At 41.1% G+C, this 22,752-nt stretch overlaps 1 protein-coding gene across 5 annotated transcripts in view; it reads right to left on the bottom strand.

Annotated features, from left to right (window-relative positions):
* The window catches only part of C11H12orf75 (chromosome 11 C12orf75 homolog), a 52,587-nt gene that overhangs the window by 1,146 nt on the left and 28,689 nt on the right, over window positions 1–22,752 (bottom strand). The window contains exons 3-6 of one of the 5 annotated variants that reach the window (XM_049694924.1): window positions 19,823–19,858; window positions 18,922–19,001; window positions 17,542–17,572; window positions 13,756–14,626 (exon numbers count right to left, since the gene is read on the bottom strand). In XM_049694924.1, coding sequence (XP_049550881.1) covers window positions 14,578–14,626; window positions 17,542–17,572; window positions 18,922–19,001; window positions 19,823–19,858 — 196 coding nt within the window. In that variant the 3' untranslated portion in view covers window positions 13,756–14,577. Of the gene's footprint in view, window positions 1–13,755; window positions 14,627–17,541; window positions 17,578–17,641; window positions 18,295–18,921; window positions 19,002–19,822; window positions 19,859–22,752 lie in introns of those variants that run through there. The other 4 variants (XM_004269427.2, XM_049694925.1, XM_049694927.1 and 1 more) reach the window with 4 other exon arrangements.

The raw sequence follows: 22,752 nt of genomic DNA, 5'->3' as shown, positions 1-22,752 counted from the left end.
GTTTATGTAGCTTGCAACCATTTCAGAGGCTGATGGCCTCCTAACTGGGCCTTCCTTCTCACAAGGAAAAGTTTATATGTCCTTCATTAAAAAAAAAAAACCTTTCCTCTCTGTCACCCTGCCTCCTTCCCAATTCATCTGGCTTCTTGCCTCCACCTGGAAGTAGGCTATTTGAAGTCAGTTGGTTCCTTCTGCGTCTTCCACCATTCCAGGCCTCCCAGGAGAAGTGATCAGTCCGAGCAGAAGCTGTCCTTTGAGGGCCACTAGGAAGCCTGCAAAGCCAGCTAAGATCGCAACTATTTTAAAACCCAGACATCAAAGTATTTGGATGGGATCCAGAGTTTCCTGCCTCCCCAAGACCTCCTTCCAGAAGAGAATCAAACTGTCGAGGAGGAGGAAAAATCCACCTTAATTGGACCTCTGATTCCCAAAACTGCTATTGGACTTCTTACTACAGAAAGGAGCTCCTTGGTAGCTGGCTTATTAAAATATTTTTCTGAAAATTGGTGAGATGGAGGGCAGCCCTAAAACCAGACAAAGCACACTTCATGCCAGAGGCTTTCTCTCTGTGAGGTTTCCTCTTACAATGTCCGGTTTTGCTCTTCAAACAGCAGCAAGAGCCCCCGTCTACTGAGCACTTACGATGTGTCTGGCGTGTGTAAGACTCACATGATTATATTCTTGAATCCTCTCCATGGCCGCATAAGGTAGGTTCTATTTTTATTCCCACTTTACATATGAGGAAACTGAGGCTCAAGGAGGTGAAGTAGATTGCCCAAGCCCACACATTTAGGAAGTAAGGAGCACAAATTTGAACCCAGGGTTTGTCTGACTTGAGTCTGCTCTCAACCACTAGTCTGAGAGTCCTAAGTCAAAACGTCTAAAGGTGCCAAGTGGGAGCAGAGAGGATGGTGTGGAGCAGCAGGCAGAACGGGGAGCCGGAGGGCCCCCATCTGAAGAAGGCACCAACTGGCGGCAGCAGCCAGTCCTAGCCCTGTGGGGAAGTGGCCCTGTGTGGCCAGATTTTCCATTTTCCAAGAGAAGCTTGAAATCTGGATTTTATATGAAATCTCCCAACTTTTATGGGAACTGATTCAAATATTTTTAGGAAAAAACACGGTGCAGCCTGGAAAACTGGCATCCGCAGTCCACTGTTAGGCAGGAACTCTTATTCCCCACTCCTCGTGTTTCCTGTGGGAAGAACTTTACCTGGACTACCTCCAGTCCCCCATCCTTCCCCTCTGATTGGTCAGTTTCCAGGAGGGAACTGGGCTTGCTCAGCTAATCTCCATCCTCCTCCTGAGCCAGCCTGCCCTGGGGTAAAGCTTCAAAGAAAGGCTGGGTGGGAAAGTCCATCTATCAAGGGATGCGGCACTCACAAACCCACGTCCTTGTGAGCAGAAAGTCGTGTTCTCCAAACTGCTTTTGTGGTGTTTTAATTTCCTGTGGATGCCATAATGAAGTACTGCAGAATGTAGTCTCTCACAGTTCTGGAGGCCAGAAATCCAAATCTAAGGTGTCAGCAGGGCCATACATCCTCTGAAGATTTTAGGGAAGAATCTTTTCTTGCCCTTGCTAGCTTCTGGTGCCTCCTGGTAATCCTTGGCATTCCGTGGCTTACAACTGCATCACTCCCACCTCTGTCTTCATCTTCATATGACATGCTCCCTTTGTGTCTTTGTTTTTCCTTCTTGTAAGACACCAGACATGTTGGATTTAAGGCCCATTTAAGCCGGTATGACCTCATCTTAACTAATTACATCTGCAAGGACCCTATTTCCAAATCAGGTCCCATTCTGAGGTGCTGAGTGGACATGAATTTTGGAGGGGGATGCTATTCAACTCAACAGATTTTTTTTAAGAGTCATATTTTAATCTCCACCTGTCTGATTCCTGTGTCTATCTCTACACTGGTTCCAACTGGGAGAGGAAGAAAAGACTGTTGTTTCTTTATCTCCTAAAAGTCCAGCTGTCGTATCTAACACGAATGTTGCCTATTTGCAATCTCTAAACCAGCGGTCCCCAACCTTTTTGGCACCAGGGACCGGTTTCATGGAAGACAATTTTTCCATGGATGGGGGGGATGGGGGGGATGGCTCAGGCGGTAACGCGAGCGATGGGGAGCGATGGGGAGTGGCTGATGAAGCTTCGGCTGCCACTCACCTCCTGCTGTGCGGCCCGGTTCCTAACAGGCCGCGGATCGGTGCCAATCCGTGGCCTGGGGGTTGGGGACCCCTGCTCTAAACCACACAGTAATGAGGTCATCTCTCTCCCGCATACTTTTTTCTTTTCTTCCCTGTCATTTCCTCTTATCTCTCTTTCTTTTTGCTTTTTAACCACTCTTTTGTTAGTTAAGTCTGTGACAAATATTATTATGCTGTAGTAGAAAGTCTTTGAGGTTGTACAAACCTAGACTCAAGCCCCACCTTGCCATCTACCAGCCCTTTGGGCCTGATTCCTCGTGGAGTCAGGGAAGGCTTCCTGGAAGAGGTGGCTGAAGACGGGCAGCAGTGGCAGGACTTCTGGTATCCAGTCACAACAGCATGAGTGTCCAGTTCCATCACCATCAGTGTCTGCACTGAGCGGCAGCAGCAGCGGTGGGATCTTCACTGGGGCAGACCCCATGGGATGGCCTGGGTGTTGCTTCTGGCTGAAATAGCCTCAGAGCCTGACACTCTCTGCCTTCCTTCTTCTCCCGCACCCCAGATTCTTGCACTCCTAATATCCTTTCATTAATTCATTTTATGCTAAAATTAGTTAAGGCAGACTCTGCTGTTTCAACAAAAGCCCTGACTGTTATAGTAAATAGTGTCAGGGGTTGTCACTGGCGGTGGACACTCGAGGACAAGGGCATCAAGGATGGATTTCTGGCTCGACTGGCTCTGAAGTTGGGAGATTACAGCTAAAATTGTAAGATGGGACTCTAGTAGTGCATGGCATTTCATGGGTAAATCCAGCAAATATATTATCACCTGTGATCTCTGGAAACAAAATGTCCTTGAAAAGTGAAGCTTAAGCGGGGGGCCAGGGGTCACATGGCCATTATCCTGAGCAGTGCGATGGGCTTGAGGGATTCAAGGACTGTGGGTGGTAGGACGGATCATGGTCTGCACTTCTGCGTTCCTGTCTGAAAGGATTCCCCATCCTGGCAACAATAAGAAAGAAAGGATGGAGGGATGGAGGGCGGGAGGGAGGGAGGAAGGAAGGAAGGAGGAAAGAAAGAAAGGGGGGGAGAGAGAGAGAGAGAGAGAGAGAGAGAGAGAGAGAAATGAAGGGGGAGGGAGGAGGGGGAAGGAAGGGAAGGAAGGAAGAAAGGGAGGGAGGGAGGAAAGGAGCGGGGAGGGAGGCAGAGGGGGAAGAAGGAAGGAAAGAAGAAGGGACTTAGATTCTAAAGTCTTCAGGTTAAGCTGAAAGACCATGGATGAGACTTCACTCTATGCTGGGTAGGAAGCTGGACAGATTCAGTATGTACTTGCACAGCAACAGTATTGGTAAGAACTTGCAGTTTCAGGTAACAGGCATTGCAGAGCAGCTGCCTGTTTCCCATGAAGCAGCCATGCTGTCATCATACCACTCATCTTCAAAGTGAAATGGGCACCAAGCCCATCTTTCCCTGGAACGTCCTATGTGCTGGTCATTCCCTAGCACATTCTCTTAATACTCCCTCAGCTTTCTATGTGCTGTCCTCTAGTGCTCTATTTGTTTTTTAAAAAATCAAGTTCCAAAATGTACTCCCTCCCACCTTCAATTATCGGCCTCCATTAGTATCGGACTTGATTATTTAAATCGTCAGAAGTTCAATTTTTAATTTTGCATGAGCAGCCCTTTGATCAAGATTCAAATGTGGGACTTCCCTGGTGGTCCATTGGCTAAGACTTCACACGCCCAATGCAGGGGGCCCAGGTTCGATCCCTGGTCAGGGAACTAGATCCCACATGCCACAACTAAAGATCCCTCATGCGGCAACTAAAAAGATCCCGCAAGCGGCAGCGAAGATCCCACATGCCGCAACTAAGACCTGGTGCAGCCAAATAAATAAATAAAATAGTTTTTAAAAAAAGAATCAAATGTAATGTCAGTTGTTGAACGTTCAAATGTTCACAGTACATATACTGAATTTCTTTACACAATACCTATTTTTTCTTTTTAAGATGCAATGTAAAAAAATTTGTCTGGAATTTCCCTGGTGGCACAGTGGTTAAGAATCCGCCTGCCAATGCAGAGGGCACGGGTTTGATCCCTGGTCCGGGAAGATTCCACATGCCGCGGAGCAACTAAGCCTATCAGCCCGTGTGCCACAACTGCTGAGCCTGTGCTCTAGAGCCTGCGAGCCACAACTATTGAGCCCACATGCCACAACTACTGAAGCCCGCGCGCCCTAGGGCCCCCATGCCGCAACTACTGAGCCCACGTGCTGTGACTACTGAAGGCCACGTACCTAGAGCCCGTGCTCCACAACAAGAGAAGCCACTGCAGTGAGAAGCCCACGCACCACAATGAAGAGAAATCCTCATTCGCTGCAACTGGAAAAAGCCAGGGCGCAGCAACAAAGACCCAATGCAGCCAAATATATATATAAAAATAAATAAAACTTTAAAAAAATTTGTCTATGAGAAAATCCATATGTTAGCTGTGTTCTCAACTTGATCTGTGTCCCCAGTTCTTTAATTTCTGTTGGTATCAGCAGCATGATGAATTTCGTAAAGGAGAATTGAGGGAGAGGCCAGTGCTTAGAATAATACAAGACATGAGGGGACTCAGTACATATTTTTTGAGTAGATGAATAAAGCAATGGGCAGCATAATGAGGTACATGAATAGCTTTGGGCACCATCCTGGTTCCCTCATTCACACTCCCCATTCTCAGACCTGGGAAAATATGTGGAGATCCCATTTACCAGCAGACAATCACAAACTAATATAAATACTACATCTGCCCTTTTATCCTTTCTTCCCCTCCCCTGAATTTCCCAGGGCAGTCAGCAGTGAAATAGGCTGACCTAACATCAGCCCCTGGAGAAATGAGAAGGAATTATGTCCTGACTTAAGAAAAGTGTCTAGAAGAATACATATAAATAAACACAGTTTACTCTTTGATATAGTGTATGTTTCATTATGCAAATAATTGGCATGTGTTACAAATGGGAGTAATCCAAACATAAATAAGGATCCACGTGGTCCATGGCAATGTCTTTGGCACAGATCCAGTCTTGTAATCCTCATAATGTTGATGACGTTACTGAACACTTACTCCAGTCAGGCCATCTTCAAATCACTTTACATATATTAACTCACTTGATTCTCACACCTCTGAGAAGTAGAAACTGTTTTTCTCTGGGTCTTTGGTTTCCTTGTTTTGTAAAATGGAAATAACATTTGTTCCTATTATGATAGGATTATTGTGGAAATTCAATGAGTTAATGCATGGCATGTAGGAAACACTTGATACCTATTGCTTTTTTGATATTTTATCGTAGTTACTTGTCTCCATTTTACAGATTAGGAAACTGAGACACAGAGAAGTTAAGTAAATTGCCCAAGATACATAGCTAGTAAGTGGCAAAGCCAGGATATAAACTCTTGGCCATTATGAAGAAACTGATGAATCCTCGTATGCGTGAATATATTAAGGAAAGTAAGATAAGGATTACTTCCCACCAGCAATAAAGAGGAAAAAAATTAAGCTGCTATTAGATTTGATTCCACCAGAGGGCAGTAAATGTATGCATTACACAGGCATGACCCTAGCCCATGGAGTTTGTCTTTTTTTTAAGACGTTAAAGTCTGAAAGTTATCGCAGATTTTATGCCGATTGTTAAGGAAGAAATCAATTCAAACTTTTTCCTATCACCTTAAAGTGTAGAAGATTGCTGTGAGGGTTAAATATAATATAGTTTAAAATGTCTTATAAACTGTCAAGATCTGGTAAACTGATGAAAGGACTTCATCCATCAATATTCACTTCGTTTTTTATTCACGCCTGTGAGCCTCACTTCATTTTTTATTCACGCCTGTGAGCCTAACACTTCACTAGTGCTAGGGGTCAGGGTGTACCAGGCATGAAGGTCACTGAACAGTGAGAGACAAGGACCCTCCTCACCACTGCACTACCCCCCACTCACCCTTATTCTGTGTGTACACACACACACACACACACACACACACACACGGGATAATTCTGTATATAATTTTTATCTCTGCTTTCTGAAATATACTATGCATATTTTCCCATTGAATTACATATTCTTCAAAAGCATGATTTTTCTGACTATGTAATATTCCTGTGTAGCTGACTCATAATTTTTAAGTATTCCTTTATTGTTGAACACAGCAAAGGAAACAACTGAGTGAAGAGAAACTTATGAAATGGGTGGAAATATTTGTGAACCATATATCTTTCTGATAAGGGGTTAATATCCAAAAAATATAAACTCAACTCAAGAGCAAGAAAACAAAGAACCCAATTAAAAAATGGGTAAAGAACCTGAATAGACATTTCTCAAAAGGAGAAATACAAACAGCCAAGTACATGAAAAGTGTTCAACGCGACTCATCATCAGGAAAATGTAAATCAAAACCACAATGAAGTATCACCTCACACCTGTTAGAATGGTCATCATCAAAAAGACAAACAGTAAGTCCTGGAGAGGATGTGGGGAAAAGGAAATCCTTGTACTCTGTTGATGGGAATGTAAATTGGTGCAGTCACTATGGAAAACAGTAAAGAAGTTCCTCAAAAAACTAAAAATAGAACTACTATAGGATCCAGCAATTCTCCTTCTGGGTATATAGCTGAAAGAAATGAAATCACTATCTTGAAGAGGTATCTGCACCCCCATATTTACTGCAGTATTATTCACAATAGTCAAGACATGGAAACAATCTTGGTGTCTGTTGATGGAGGAATGGATAAAGAAATGTGGTGTACATATACAATGGAATATTACTCAGCCATAAAAAGAAGGAAATCCTGCCATTTGCGACAACATAGATGAACCTGGAGGACATTATGCTAAGTAAAATAAACCAAAGAGAAATACTGTCTGATCTCACTTGTAAGTGGAATCTTACAACAACCAAAAAATGAACTCATAAAAACAGAGAGTAGGGCTTCCCTGGTGGTGAAGTGGTTGAGAATCTGCCTGCCAATGCAGGGGACACGGGTTCGAGCCCTGGTCTGGGAAGATCCCACATGCCGCGGAGCAACTAGGCCCATGAGCCATGGCCGCCGAGCCTGCATGTCTGGAGCTTGTGCTCCACAACAAGAGAGGCCGCAACAGTGAGAGGCCCGCGCACCGCGATGAAGAGTGGCCCCCGCTCGCCGCAACTAGAGAGAGCCCTCTCACAGAAACGAAGCCCCAACACAGCCAAAAATAAGTATAAATAAATAAAAATTAAAAAAACAAACAGAGTAGAACAGTGGGTACCAGGGTCTGGGAGAGCGGGGGAAATGGGGAGATGTTGGTTAAAGGGTAAAAAGTTGCCATTATGGCGGATGAATAAGTCTAGACATCTCATGTACAGCATGATGACTATAGTTAATAATACTGTGTTGAATACCTGAAATACGTTACGAAAGTAGATTTCAAGTGATCTCATCACACACAAAAAAATGTATGGGAGATAATGTGTTAGTTTGACAGTAGCACTCATTTCACTATGTATATCAAATCATGTTGAACACCATAAATATATACAAATTTTATTTTAAAATACATTTTAAAAAATTAAAAAGCAAATGGTCTGTAATAGTCCTGATCTTCCTCCAAAATCCCCCTTCGCAGCAGCCCTCTAACCTCTACTATGACTCTCCCATTTGCCATCCTTTTCCAGCCACACTGAGTTCTTTACTCTTCTTCAAATATTCCAGACACACTTTTGCATGGGGCATTTTAACTTGCCAATTCTCCTTAAAATGTCCTTCTGCTGGAACCCACACGGGTAGTTACTTCTCCGTCAGTTCTTTGCCTTCAAATTTCATCTTTTCGGTGAGTAATTCCCTGATTGTCCTATTTAAGATTAAAATTGCAATACCCACCTTTCCAACTAGCTCTTTATTCCCCCTTCTCTAGTTTAGTTTTCCCCATAGAACTTATTACTCTGACAACTACATATATAATATTTATTCACTTAGTGCATCTCCCCTCTGTAAAACATAAAACACATGATATCAGGGACCTTTGTCTGATTTGTTCACCACGGCATCTCCAATACCTAAAACAATGCCAGGCCTAGAGTAGACACTCAGAAAATAATAGTTTGATGAATGAATCAATGAATGAATTAATTCTGCTAATAATCCTAGAGGAAAATTAGAATAGATTTTGTCCCATTCATTGAAAATTTCCAAGGCACAGAAAAGCCAAATGATTTACCAAAGGCCTTAAATCTGTTCCAAAGATACTACTGCTCTAGAGAAGACACCACAGTCTGTCCCTGTCTGAGAGTCACAAATTATCTTGCTTTCACACCAACCCAAGGTCATTTCTTCATAATACGTTCCTGGGACCCAATTCTAAGAAGAATGGAAAAGAATATACAAGGCACCTGCATTCTAGGGAGTCTGCAATACTCTTCTATTAAATATTCAGAGGATAAGCAAAATAGGTAATCAAGTGCTAAATTATCTAAGTGTTACAGACTCTACTGGTGGAGAAAGAAGTTTGTCTTCATTTAAGGGATTGCTTTAGTGGAGAGAGAAGTGGGAGAGCAATGTGATGGCTTCAACATTATCAAAAACCCAATTACTAAGCACCTGGTTATACCTGCTGCTAGGGTAGGCATTGCCCTGCCCTATGGAATGTTTCTGACCTTCCTAATGGAATGTTTTGTTTGGAATATACACTTCTGTTTCTTCATTTTCCTTGACCCTCTGTGTTGGTTTCTATGCATTAGATTAAACAGCCAGCCACCTCTCCAGTCTGGAAGGAGTGTCTCGTATAGGAGATGGACCTTATTGTTTGTCTAACAAACGTTTCTACAAATTGCACTGTGTCTGAAAACTCCAAGTCTTTTGTATTATGGATTAAATGGGAAAGGCCCACCTTCACAAAACACAACTGCAAGTATTGATCATGCTTCCTACAGAGAGAGACTCACAAACCAGGAGTTGGAACAGACCATAAGACAAAGCCTTCTGATGGCCCCCAGGTGAATGGAGGGACCCAGCAGGTAAACCTCACAATTGCTTCTGTCCACGGTGGTTTCGCACAGGCTTCAGGAGAAGCTCCAGCGCGGCCCATGATGCTCTCCGCAGCTCACCTCGCCCAGCTCTCCGACCCCATTCCCACCTCCTCCCACCCACCCAGGATGAACTCCCAGCAGTTCCCAGACCACACCGAGGGTCCTCAGGGCTCTGCGCCTTTGCACCTATGGCTCTCTGCCCAAACTTCTCTTCTTTTCCTGCCTATAGTTGGCTACCTGGTGCTCTCCCTTGTGGCTCTGCAGGGGACTGCTCTCTGGCGAGTCTTCCCTAAGCCATGAGTCTGACGTGGGTGCCCCTACGCTGTGCTCCCAAAGTCATCATGGTCCCCTGGGCGTTGCTCTGTGTTTATTACAGGTTAACCAGTGTAACCCCACTATTCTAAAGAGCCCCGAATGTAGGGGGTGGGTCTTCCAGCAGTACCCTTGGTAACTAGTGTGCCCCAAGTGGGGCACAGCAAGAACTCAAGTGGTGATGATTGATAAACAACTAAAAATCAGAATGGGGTATCAGAACCCAACCTATGGAAAAGCACATCATTTTGTACTGCTGGGATTTATCATGTGCATTAAGTAAAAGTAATGTAAAGAAAATGTAAAATGAAATGGAAGAAAATGTAAACTATCTTCCTGCGAATGAGTTCCTTACATAACTTTTCCCTCCTGAAATTCTTCACAACTTTGGGCATAGATATAACATGACTACATAAAGCTCCCATTTGCAAAACGGAACCTGTTTTCTTCTCCTCTTCAAGCTCTTCTCAATTCAAAAGCCCAGAGAGATAACCAGTTGTACTAACTTAGCCCCTTCTGTCATTCTGTTCCTCTCCCCAAAGCCTAGTCCAGCTCACTACTTTTTTTTTTTTTTTTTTGCGGTACGCGGGCCTGTCACTGCTGTGGCCTCTCCCGTTGCGGAGCACAGGCTCCGGATGCGCAGGCTCAGTGGCCATGGCTCACGGGCCCAGCCGCTCTGCGGCATGCGGGATCTTCCCGGACCGGGACACGAACTCGTGTCCCCTGCATTGGCAGGCGGACTCTCAACCACTGCACCGCCAGGGAAGCCCTTCAGATCACTTTTGAGAACTCAGTTCATCAAGCCAGCCACTTTTCCATAAAATCCCAGAAGTTAGTTGTACTTGCCAAACCAGATTTCTACCTTCCAGAGACTGAAACAGTTCTTCCAAAACTAAATTCTAGCAGTCTCCTTTAACCAAGTCTAGGAATAAATGTCTCCTGACCTAGAAGGTTTCTTAAGAAAACCTTTTCTAATCTAAACAAACAATTTTATTAATCAGAAATTCTCTGAAACTCCTCTCTCCAGTACACATACATTTCAATAACAATCTTACAAAGAAGCAGAATATAGTTTGAAAAGCTATTAACTCTTAAATTTCAGGCATTTTAAAGGCTTCTCTAATCTCTCACTTTTCTTTTGAAAGCTCCTAATGTTAGTAATTATTCTTCTCTAAGACTTTCACTCAAGATCTTTGCAATACTTAATAAAAATTATAATCATTAACCTTAAGACATAGGTAAGTGGGTGGTAAGTATTATTAACTGGTAAGAATCATGAGGTTCTAAATTTAAATAATGTCTAGTTGAAGGAAAATGGTAAGACTTGTCATAATACGGAAAACACTGTTCATTTATAATTAAATTTGATGAAGTTTTAGGAATGCGTTTTAACTAACTTTTGAATTGGATTTTTATTCTGCTTGCTATTAAAAGTCAACCTAAGAAGAAAAAAAGGATGGGGTTTGTCAAGAACCAACATGAAAACACTACCAATGGGCAAAGCTTGAACAATTTGTGCAATAAAATAGTGCCTATAGTGTTGGATTATAACCTAAAGAAATTAATATCTATGAGTCCATATGGATATAAATAAATGATTGAATAAAAAGTAAATTTGGGAGATAAGACAAAATATTCCTTAGAGAAGAATTCCAAGTAACACGTGTGAAGGAACAAGGGGAGTAGAAAATCAGCATTGGAACACCACAGTATATGCTACAGGCAAGGTCCAAAGTGAATGCTAAAATTAGCGGACAAATCTTTAAGGAGAAACAGGACATGTGCAGAGTCTCAAAGTATCTCCCCCAACATAATTAATAATTACTGTGGTGCTTGGTTTTTCCCCTTTCCCTCTTGATCTGAAGTATAATTGACCTACAACATTTTGTTAATTCCAGGTGCACAACAGAGTGACTTGATATTTCTATACATTTCGAAATGATCACGAGTCTAGTTACCATCTGTCACCATACAAAGATGCTACATTATTATTGACTATATTCCCCACAAGGTACATTTCATCCCTGTGACTCCTTTTTTTGTAACTGGAAGTTTGTACTTCTTAATCTCCTTCAGCGATTTCACTCTTCCCCCCAGCCCCTCCCCTCTGGCAAACAGCTGTTTATGTCTATGACCCTGTTTCTGTTTTGTAATGTTTGTTCCTTTGTTTTGTTTTTTAGATTCCACATGTAAGTGAAATCATACAGTATTTGTCTTTCTTTGTCTGACTTATTTCATTAAGCATAATACCCTCTAAGTCCATCCATGTTGTCACAAATGGCAAGATTTTCATTCCTTTTATGGCTGAATAATATTTCATTATATACATAATATATAATGCTTATATATAAAAGTGCACGCACACATACACACACACACATAGATTAAAAATGCTTTTAAAAAATTCCAGGGACTTCCCTGGTGGCACAGTGGTTAAGAATCTGCCTGCCAATGCAGGGAACATGGGTTCGAGCCCTGGTCCGGGACAATCCCACATGACACAGAGCAACTAAGCCCGTGCGCCACAACTACGGAGCCTGCGCCCTAGAGCCCACAAGCCACAACTATTGAGCCCGTGTGTCACAACTACTGAAGCCCGCTCGCCTAGAGCCCGTGCTCCACAACAAGAGAAGCCACCGCAATGAGAAGCCCATGCAACGAAGAGTAGCTCCCACTCGCCACAACTAGAGAACGCCCGCGCACAGCAACGAAGACTCAACGCAGCCAAAAATAAATAAATAAATATTTTTTTAAATGGCTAAGATAGTAAATTAAAAAAAAAAAATTCCAGAAATTTCTTGATACTCTTTCCTCCAGGAGGTTGAGCTTAATTCCCCTCTCCTTTGAGTGTGGTCTAAACTTACGATTCACTTATAAGGAACAGAGGATGGAAACGGTAAACAAGAAACCTTACAGTGGAGAAACCTGACAGACGCCCCTATCCAAGTGATCATGGTTAATATCACCAATAACAAGTTATGTTGAAATCATGAGATATTATGATATGATGTGATGAGAGGGGCGCTTCACCTCTGTGGTGAAAAACAAAGAAAGACTGAGAAAAATGCCAGGGAGAGGAGACTCAGGAGACAGGATGACTAAATGCGGCAGAATGCAATGCAATCTTGGGTTGGATCCCGGAACAGAAAAAGGATAGTAATAGAAAAACTAATGGAATCCAATGAGAGGCTGCAGTTTAGTTTATAGCATTGTACCAAAGTTCAATTTCTCAGTTTTGACAAATGTGCTACGTTTTGTAAGATGTTATTTAACATTAGGGGAAGCTGGTCAGACATAGAAAGACAAGGAAGGACAAATATCATATGATATTGCTTATATGTGGAATCTAAAAAAAAATGGTACAAATGAACCTATTTACAAAACAGAAATAGAGTCACAGACGTAGAAAATAAACTTATGGATACCACGGGGGAAGAAGAGAGAGGGATAAATTGGGAAATTGGGGTTGACATATACACACGACTATATATAAAATAGATAACTAATAAGAATCTGCTGTATAGCACAGGGAACTCTACTCAATACTCTGTAATGACCTATATGGGAATAGAATCTAAAAACGAGTGGATATACATGTATACGTATAACTGATTCACTTTGCTGTACAGCAGAAACTAACACAACATTGTAAATCAACTATACTCCAATAAAAATTAATGCTTTTAAAAATGAAGGCATATAGGAACTCTCTGTACCATCCTTATACTCCTCTGTAAATCTAAAGTTATTTCAAAATTAAAAGTTTTCAAAAAGTGAATCTGTTATCTCTAATGGGATAAACTGCTGATGTTTCACCTAAATTCCATTATGGACATGTGGATATGGGACAGGAGTAGGTGTATCGTAATCATTTCTCAGTGACTCTAATCTTCAGCTTTATTTTTCGGATCAATCGGATATCCCTCTAGAGGGGTGGGAGAGGGAGGGTGGGAGGGAGGCTCAAGAGGGAGGGGCTGTGGGGATATATGTATACATATAGCTGATTCACTTTGTTGTACAGCAGAAACGAACCCAACATTGTAAAGCAATTATACTCCAGTAAAGATATAAAAAAAAAAATTTGATGTCCCTATGATAGTTGTATGGACCAAATATATAAGATAATGCTTTTCTTCTTGTGAAAAATTTTGGTTTTTCATAGTAATCTTTTTATATTTTTATACTGATATATTATATCTATACATCACAATGTGTGACTTATTTGAAAGTGCTCTTTTGAAAAATAATGAAGAAATCCAGGTAAAGAGGATAAAAATGTTTTAATTGTTGAAATACACTGGTAAATTGAGTGATACATTTCAGTACTAAGTGGATACACACGATCACTATCAAATTAAGAACTTTCCAAATATCCGACTAACATCAGTGACAAGTCCTTGAAAACAGTGTAGAATTAACATGATGAGATGCTCTGATCACACACAGGTAGAATGGGAGACTCAATGGCTATGAAGTATTTGTAGTTACCTAAGCCTTTGACTAAAGAAAATAGGAAATTAATCAAAATGTACGTACGGCATGCAAACCTCAACAGTTTAAGTACTGCCACGTAGTACACTGTTCTCAATAAAGAAACTCCTCTGATATTTAAATAAAGCTGAAAACCAAATAGTAAAAAAGGAAAGAGATAACAGTAAGAATCAATTTAACAATTTTACAGCTAAAAATTAACATGAAGTAGAAATAGTGAAAGATAACAGACAAATATATTACTTTGGGTAATTCATCGATAGTGCCTTATTATTGTAAGTTATAAATAGATGAAGGATTTTGTTATATAAAAACTATCAAAAACGTATCAGTGAAAAGACATGATCTTCATGAGCTGTGGGGATGGCCAGGGTGAGAACGCAGCTGGGACACAGCAGCCAGCTGGGCAAGAACCCTTTGTAAGCTTGTCTTCCGCAGGTGGATCAAATATAGTTCCATATACGTGTGTTGTTTAACCAATTCCTTTCTAGTACCACAACATTCAATATGTACCATGGTTTTAACTATAAACTAAGAATTTGGGGCGGTGGGGGGCGACTGCTTAGAATTTCCTTGGAGATGTCTGTGCACGTTACAAAATCCCACAAAGCAAAAATTCCAGCCAGATCTTGATGAGCAGGCTATGAAGGCAACAAACAAAAAAGGGAAAAGAGTTAGCAAGCGCGAAAAGACACCACTTAGATAAAAACATATCAGCGTTAAGCCTGCAAATTATTTACTGATTTTCTTTTCAGTAAAACACACGTTCAACGTCTGTCCAGTACTGATTTGAGACTGAATATGTGGCCAGCACAGTGTGAAGCACTGATGACACTTATATGAAGAGACCAAGTCAGGTGGAGAGAGAGATTTCTAAACTTAGAACCAAAATACAACAGGAGGATGCCCGAACCAAGCTGCACGGCAACCTCACAGAGATACCAACTGCTCAGCCGCAGTCTGTCCCTTCCTTGTTTGGTCAGACCCTCTTGGGAAGAGGGGCGAGCCATCCACTTCACCTCGAGCTCCCCCAGGGGAGCTGATGCAGCAAGCCCATCCACTGGCATTTGAGAAGCATCACTGTGCTGGCAGCACTCCGTATACCTAAATGGGCATAACTTTCACCCTTGGGTCATCTAGGGAAGAAACTACACATTTGTATCGTGATATAAGTAACTTTGATTCTGAAATCATTCCTCAATTTGCTTCAAAAAGTAACCAAATCAGGGCTTCCCTGGTGGCGCAGTGGTTAAGAGTCCACCTGCCGATGCAGCGGACACAGGTTCGTGCCCCAGTCCGGGAAGATCCCACATGCCACAGAGTGGCTGGGCCCGTGAGCCATGGCCGCTGAGCCTGCGCGTCTGGAGCCTGTGCTCCGCAACTGGAGAGGCCACAACAGTGAGAGGCCCGCGTACCACAAAAAAAAAAAAAAAAAAAGTTACCAAATCAACTTTGAAGTTGGGTCACTGAGTGAGTTCGGTGGCTTTATTTCTAGAGAGGTTTTATATGTTAGGTCAAAAAAAAAAAGTGTCTCCAATCTTTTCCATAAAATGTCTCTTCTCATCAGGGTTTCTGCCCAATAATTTAAGCTCAGAGGCCATGCATCCAGATGCCTCACAGATAAGTACCACAATGGGCGCTTAGCAACTGAGTAAATGGACAGCTTATCAACTTAGAAAACTTTTCAGATAATTCAAAAGAGGCAAATGGATTGTTTAGCAATAGAGGTAAAGAATGGCGGAAATTGAGAGAGAGGGATGGCAATAAAATAGTTTTTATTTTTATATTGATAGCCACGAGCAGTAGAGAAATATTCTACCTAGCTGTCTAATGTTATGTGGACTGACTAACCAGCAATAGTGCTCAACTGTTATCAGGAAATTTTAGATCCATATACAAAGCTGGACAATCATCTTGTGTAACTCTGTCATATAAAAACTGAAATTGGGTGAAGCTGGGAGAAGGTAAGGGATTCATCTAAGGTCCTGTGTTAACAGCAGAGCTACCGAGTCTCCAGATATCTATCTACACAGCACTTCTTCCCACTCTATTCAGATGCTTTTTGAAATACACCCTGTTTTCAGGGGGGTAAACACTAATATATGTTTACTTTCAACTAGATTATCTTTTCTATTTGATGCAAATAGTAAAACTACTGCTGCATCAGGGAAAACTAGCAGGGAACTTAGAAATCTACATGAGAGTTAGAACTCTGTTAAAAATACTAGAAATAGAAAATCTCCAGCAAGTTCCTAAAGAGAAGCTCAACACCCTAACGCGGTTATGGGCACTAGGGAATAATGCTCCATGATGCTGTAGCCTTGATGAGAGGGTCTTTGAAAAAGCGGCTGCCCAATATTGTGGTATTTCTTGTCCAGAAGAAACCAGTTACAGCTTCCATGTCCCTTTCCTCCAGTAGGAAAGCTTATTTGTCTCCACCTGTGAGCTTATTCTGCAACCCATCCCATCCCAGACACCAGCATCAGTACTGGCCCTCAGCCAGAAGCTGGTTCAATGTCAAATCAGTCTTGCTTCTGATCTACCAATGGCTGGATTCTGGTTACAAAAAAGGATGATGGTACAGTGATGATGATATTGATGGTGATGATGACAATGACAATTATAGCAGAAGCTACCATTTACTTCACATTTAATCCTAACACAAACCCTTCAATAAGCATCAGGGGAAGAAACTTGCCCAGCTAGAAAGTGAAAGAGCCTGAATTCAAATCCAGGGTTGTTTGACACCCAAAAGAGAATGGGCTATCTCAGGAGACAGAGCATTCCTGATCACTGGATGTTCAAAAGAGGTGGGATGTCACTCAGCAAGACTGAAAGACAGTGGGGATCTAAGCATTGCATGCATTTTGGTCCAGGTAAACAGAAACTCTTCTCCTCAATGGAAATGCTGCTCAGTAGCTTCTAGAGACTAGTACCCAGACAGTAGTTCATAAATGAAAGCTATTTTTCTTCTGTCCTTGTTCTTGTTTGTCTTATAATTCTAACTCCAAGCTCTTCACCAGGTCCACAGTGCTTCATCTTTTAAACTTGGTCTATGATTTTTACTATTCCTTCCTGAAAAACTGCATCTTTGCACACTGACAATTGCCTATCTCTACTGGAGTTTTGGTACTGGTACACCTTCTCTCTGTATATCAACTACCCCTGACTATTGCCAAACATTTAATATTGATCCTAATCTAATTCCCAACCTCTCTAGTCTCTCCTTGTCTGTCACTTCCAAGGTCCTAGCCCCTCAAAGATTTTGGCAATGAAGAGTGAAACCCTGGTAGTATAAGCAAACAGCTTGTTCTTATTAAATGAATTAAGTTACATTTGAAAAAATATTAATGAAAAAAAGTAACTGCAAAGAAAATTGATCTAGTCATTAAAGACCTCTTTACAATAAAATATATTGGGTTCCATAGATTTAACCACAAGATGAGACCCCTCCTCATACTCAAGTTCGAGATTTCTTAGAAATATAGAGCATTAATATCTACAGTTCATTCATCCAGGCTAAATATATAGAATTATTTAGAAAAATATACAGTACCTCTTGATTATTGTCATGATATTACTTTCTTCTAATCTTAAAAAAAGAGAAAATTAAGAAAAGTTAAATGTACAGTTATAAAGAATATATTCCAGTTTCCTACAAAACTACAAATAGTTGTGACATGTATGTATTTGCTAGTCTAAATCATCGAGTAGAGAAAAAAATGAGGAACAAATAACCATAGTATGTTAAGAAATAATAAAGGCTTGTGTACAAATTAAATCAAATATCACATATATGTAATTTTATGTGTACATATTAATAGTTCTTTAAAACCATATTATCAGACAACTGTACAGTGATTAGTAAATCAGCATTCTTCACCACGAGCCACACTTAAAAATTTACTTAAGGGACTTCCCTGGTGGCGGAGTGGTTAGGAATCCGCCTGCCAATGCAGGGGACACAGGTTCAAGCCCTGGTTCAGGAAGATCCCACATGCCACGGAGCAACCAAGCCCGTGCGCCACAACTACTGAGCCTGTGCTCTAGAACCCAAGGGCTACAACTACTGAGCCCATGTGCCACAACTACTGAAGCCCATGCACCTAGAGCCTGTGCTCCGCAACAAGAGAAGCCACCGCAACGAGAAGCCCGAGCACTGCAATGAAGAGTAGCCCCTGCTCGCCACAACTAGAGAAGGCCCGTGCACAGCAAAGAGGACCCAACACAGCCAAAAATAAATAATATAAATAAAAATAAATTTTAAAAAAACTTACTTAAGAAGCTATCTACAAGGCTGCAATCGTACCTATTATCAAAAGAACTTCATTAGCCCTGCAATTACTAACTACTAAAACTCAGAAAAAGGAGTCTCCACTTCATTTCATTATACAAAAGACAGTTAATTTTCTTCTAATCACCAGACTACTTATCAGTCACATTTATAATATATTATAGGAATGTACCTTTATGTTCTACAAAAACTCCATAAACTTACTGAAATGTTTGCTTTCATTTTCACACCGATCATCACTGAAATTAACAAGCAATTTAAAATATCCATGGAGCATAATGACAAACAGAAGCTAAATTTTGCTCTGGAATTACTCCCATCATGTGGGTGGCAATTTCAACAAATGATTACAATGAGCAGATATGGATTTTTTGGTTTTTTTTTTTAAGGCCGCATGGAGCAGCATGCGAAATCTTAGTTCCCCGACCAGGGGTCAAACCTACGCCCCCTGCAGTGGAAGCGCAGGGTCTTAACCACTGGACTGCCAGGGAAGCCCCAGCTATGGCTCTTACACACAGTTCACTGCAAGTCAGAAATATGTAGGGTGAGTCAGGCAAGCTGAAATATACATTTCATACGTTTTTCACAAAACAAAAAAAAATAAACATGTAGAGAGAGTAAACATCACATGGTTTTACTTACTTTTTCGCACAGTCTTTGTTTGATTGGACACCATATTGACAGCTTCAGATGGCAGACCAACATACACCCCTCCATAGTTTCTTGATGAAAAGAAGCAGAGATAGAAAAATCAGACCAAACTACATGGTTACTAAACATTTGCAGAAAATGATGAGAGCATGGGGCCCTTCAAACAATTATAGAATTATTAAAATAACTCATGACTTTCCAAAGTAGAATTCAGAATATTATTGCCCTTGGAGAGATCATTGTTTTTCTATGTTAAAAAAAAGAAGCTATATACAAAAAAAAGAAAGCTGTGTAGTAGAATTTTTAGATATTTTACTTGCAATGAGAAAGAAGAGAAGTTAGGATTTGTACAATTTAGTAGAGTAATAAATATCAGTAGCATGACATGTTACAGTTAATCAGTCAACATTTATCAAGAATTCAGAGTGGTCAATGTGGTATGAGGTACTATAGACACACAAAAACACTTTACCTGTAGGTAGGTATAAAGTGAGGAGGAAGAGAGAGAGATAAGGAGTAATGAGAGTGGAGTTCTGCCAATCAGAGGATGGAAGGACGGAGAAGGCGGAAGGAAGGAAGAGATATCATCCAATTTTAGAGAACAGCACATCCAAAGGCCACAAGATGGAAACTAGCACAAGCCGTGTGCACAGGACAAACCAAGCTTGTTTGGAAGAAGCAAAGATTATGGTCCCTGGGCAAGATATTTATCACACTGCATGCTCCTACCTGTATTCTCTGTGCCAAAAGTTTTCCTGGTGGAATCTGTATTACTGGCAATGTGCTACAGTGGTCGATTAAATGCATGAGTTAAATTAATTCATGTTAAATTAAATCCATGAGGTGGGACCAAAATTATTCAAATTAAAGGTAGCTTCAACACCAAACATACCTCCTCTTGTCATCTTCTGTTATTGATTCTTCTGTTCTAAAAGGTCAAAAACGTTTGCTATGAGCTGTTTGGTTACACAGTCAGAGACTTCATTTTTGGCTCTGAGAAAAGAGGGACTGACGAGTTAAAGCCAATTTTGTTTATTTCAAGTTCTTCCATCAAGTATTTCTGTAACACAGGAGTCTCTCTTCACCTCAATCATTTATACACTAAGAAATTGGCAGTTTTCTACTTACCAAAAAGCGCAAATCCATCAAATGCCAATAAGTCCAATTGCTGAACAAGATCAAACACTGAGGTAACCATAATGGAAAAGAATATAAAGAAAAGAATGTCCATATGTGTATAACCGAGTCACTTTGCTGTACAGCAGAGATAGGCACAAGACTGTAAATCAACTATACTTCAATTAAAAAAATTCTAATTAAAAAAACAGAAAACACTAATTCGAGGGACAAAAAACAAAAACAAAAAACCTGAGGGCAGCCAATACTGGAAAGAGCACATAAATTGGGTGTCAGGAAGCCTGGGTTCTTGTCTGGCTGTGCCACCCACTCCCTGTGTGACAGGCTGTGGGCAAGTTGCCGGCCTGTATCTCATCTGTAAAATAACAGGGTCGACCAGATGACGCCCAAGGTCCCTTCTAGTGCTAACACACTATAAGTTTGTGTCTCTTATGCCAGTTCAGCAGCACAATTCTAGGTATGAAAGATTTCCTTAGTGCAAAAAGAGTTAAAGTCAATTTAACTTTCTTTTATCTAAAAAAAACAGCCATTTTATACATGATCTACTGCAAAGAGGGAAATGTTCAAAGGAAATTTCTAGAGGGAATCACTACTTTAAAATGCACAGTATCTTTCCTTGAATAAGAGGAATCCATATTCTACTAGAATTCCTTGGCGTATTTTTAGATCAGGAAGTTTACCTTGAAGTACTAGCTAGCATACATTAGTTATTTTTCTGAAAGAAAAAAAAAACAAAAAAACAAGGTTCAAATGTATCTCGCTGAACTCAACTTGTAATTATAAGGGGCTTCAGTTAAGAAGAAAGCAGACTGAAAACATCTAAACAGCTTCACTGAATCTTTTAATTGCTGGGATTGTCATATCATGGTTTCACACATTTAAAAGCTGTGAATGTATATATGTACATGAGATTTTGCTTCATTGCAACAGCCCATAAATCAGAAGTCTATAGAGAAAGGAAGTGGAGATTTGGAAATTATCTGTTAAACACCGGCCATGCACACAGAAAATACTCCAATAGAGGGCAAAAGCCACCCTGCAATCTAATTTGTCCAAATTGAGCCCATAACCCACTTTTAATTATCAACTTCATTTATCTCTTGCTAAAGTTGGATCGTTTTTTAATTCAAAGGTGTCAAAGTCATGCTGTATTAGAACTGGTGCTATGCTTATTGAAGTGGTATAACACTTTCAGGTGCTGTTTACCAGTTTTAATTAAAATGGATTTATAACCCGTTAGTACAGATACTAGGAAAAATGATGGTGACAAACTCGTTCAAGATTATCAGAACTGTTTACTCTGGTTCTGAATGGCCAACATTATAATGAAATTGTTTGTGAAGCTGAAACTGGCAGATTTGGACATATACAATGTCTCGTTTTTTCTCACAGATATTCTTTTCATATCCAATGACATATCTGTATATTTTAAATCTTTCCCCTTTTGCCTAATCCACCTTAAGGATTTATTCAGTGTTTTAAAATATATTTAACTTCCCCTAATGTAAAAAAATAGTGAATTATTTTTAATCTATTATCTCTCATAAATTATTCAATGCCCTAAAACCCAACTGTTTTAGGTTTTGAGTAATGGCCTGGCCGTCCGAACACCTGGGCTGTCCCACCTGTGCACCACTTTAAATCACTGTACTTGTTTCCCCTCACAGAACATATTTTGAAAGATTTTGTTATCAACTGGCCTTACTATCTCACGTGCTGTTAATTTTCTTAGACACACAAGTGCCAAAGGGAGCCTCTGATGTGCATGGGATGGTTCCCACAGGGTGTTTGTGTAATTCGAATCCAAGGCAAATAAATCTTATATTTTGCTAATGTAGAGCCTGGGCAGCCTCCTTGTAGGCACACGCAGATTTCCGTTCAGTTTCTAAAGTAATGAACATAGCCTGTGGTCCTTCTTCGACACTGCCAATCCAGAGCGTCGGGCTAGGAACTGCGCTCGAGCCAGATCACCCCCCACCACGGAGCCCTTGGATGAGCCACTGTTTTTCACGAGGGACTTGATTATTTTTCTTTTCTGGTCACGACAGCTTTAGTGGAAGGGCAGTGGTTACTGTGCAGCCTGCAGCTGTGATTGCTGACGGATCACAAGACTTGTTCCTAAAGCAGGGAAGGAAGTGGGGAGGAAGCGCAGGACAGAAAGCCACACGGACTCCGCCTTGGCGAGAACAGCAGTCGCTGACAGAGTCTGGAGGGCCCTCGATCACGGACATCATGGCCCTATTTTCTGTTGGTACTAAAGACAAAGAATGAGATGACTTCACCCTGGAGTCTTCCCTTAGAAAACAGAGACTGAAGATTGAATTAGTCCATGCTGGAAACGACAAAGTGAAAAAGAGGCCGATTCACATTAGATGAGCTGGAAAAGGCCAGACCACACTGCTCGGAGTTAATCGGTCCAAATATCTCCACAAACTCAGCCTACCCGTACACTTGCTCCTTTAGACAAGAAGCAAGTGGACTACCTCAGCCAGGAGAAATCTCCTAGTGTAGCAATCCACTTCTAAATAATAGTTCTGAAGCACAGTGCAGGAGTCAATGCCCAGGTGCCTACAGGCAGAGGCACTGGAAATGGGAAGTGTGAATGAAGGGATTCAGGGACGAGAACACCCCTGAATCTACCATAAATAGGGAAGAAACCTTGAGAATAAGGCTTCTACCAAGGGA

The sequence above is a fragment of the Orcinus orca genome, chromosome 11 (genome assembly GCF_937001465.1).
Source record: "Orcinus orca chromosome 11, mOrcOrc1.1, whole genome shotgun sequence".
Classification (NCBI taxonomy): Eukaryota; Metazoa; Chordata; class Mammalia; order Artiodactyla; family Delphinidae; genus Orcinus; species Orcinus orca.
The sequence above is the reverse complement of the archived record's forward strand: the minus strand, read 5'-3'. Positions and strand labels throughout refer to the sequence as shown.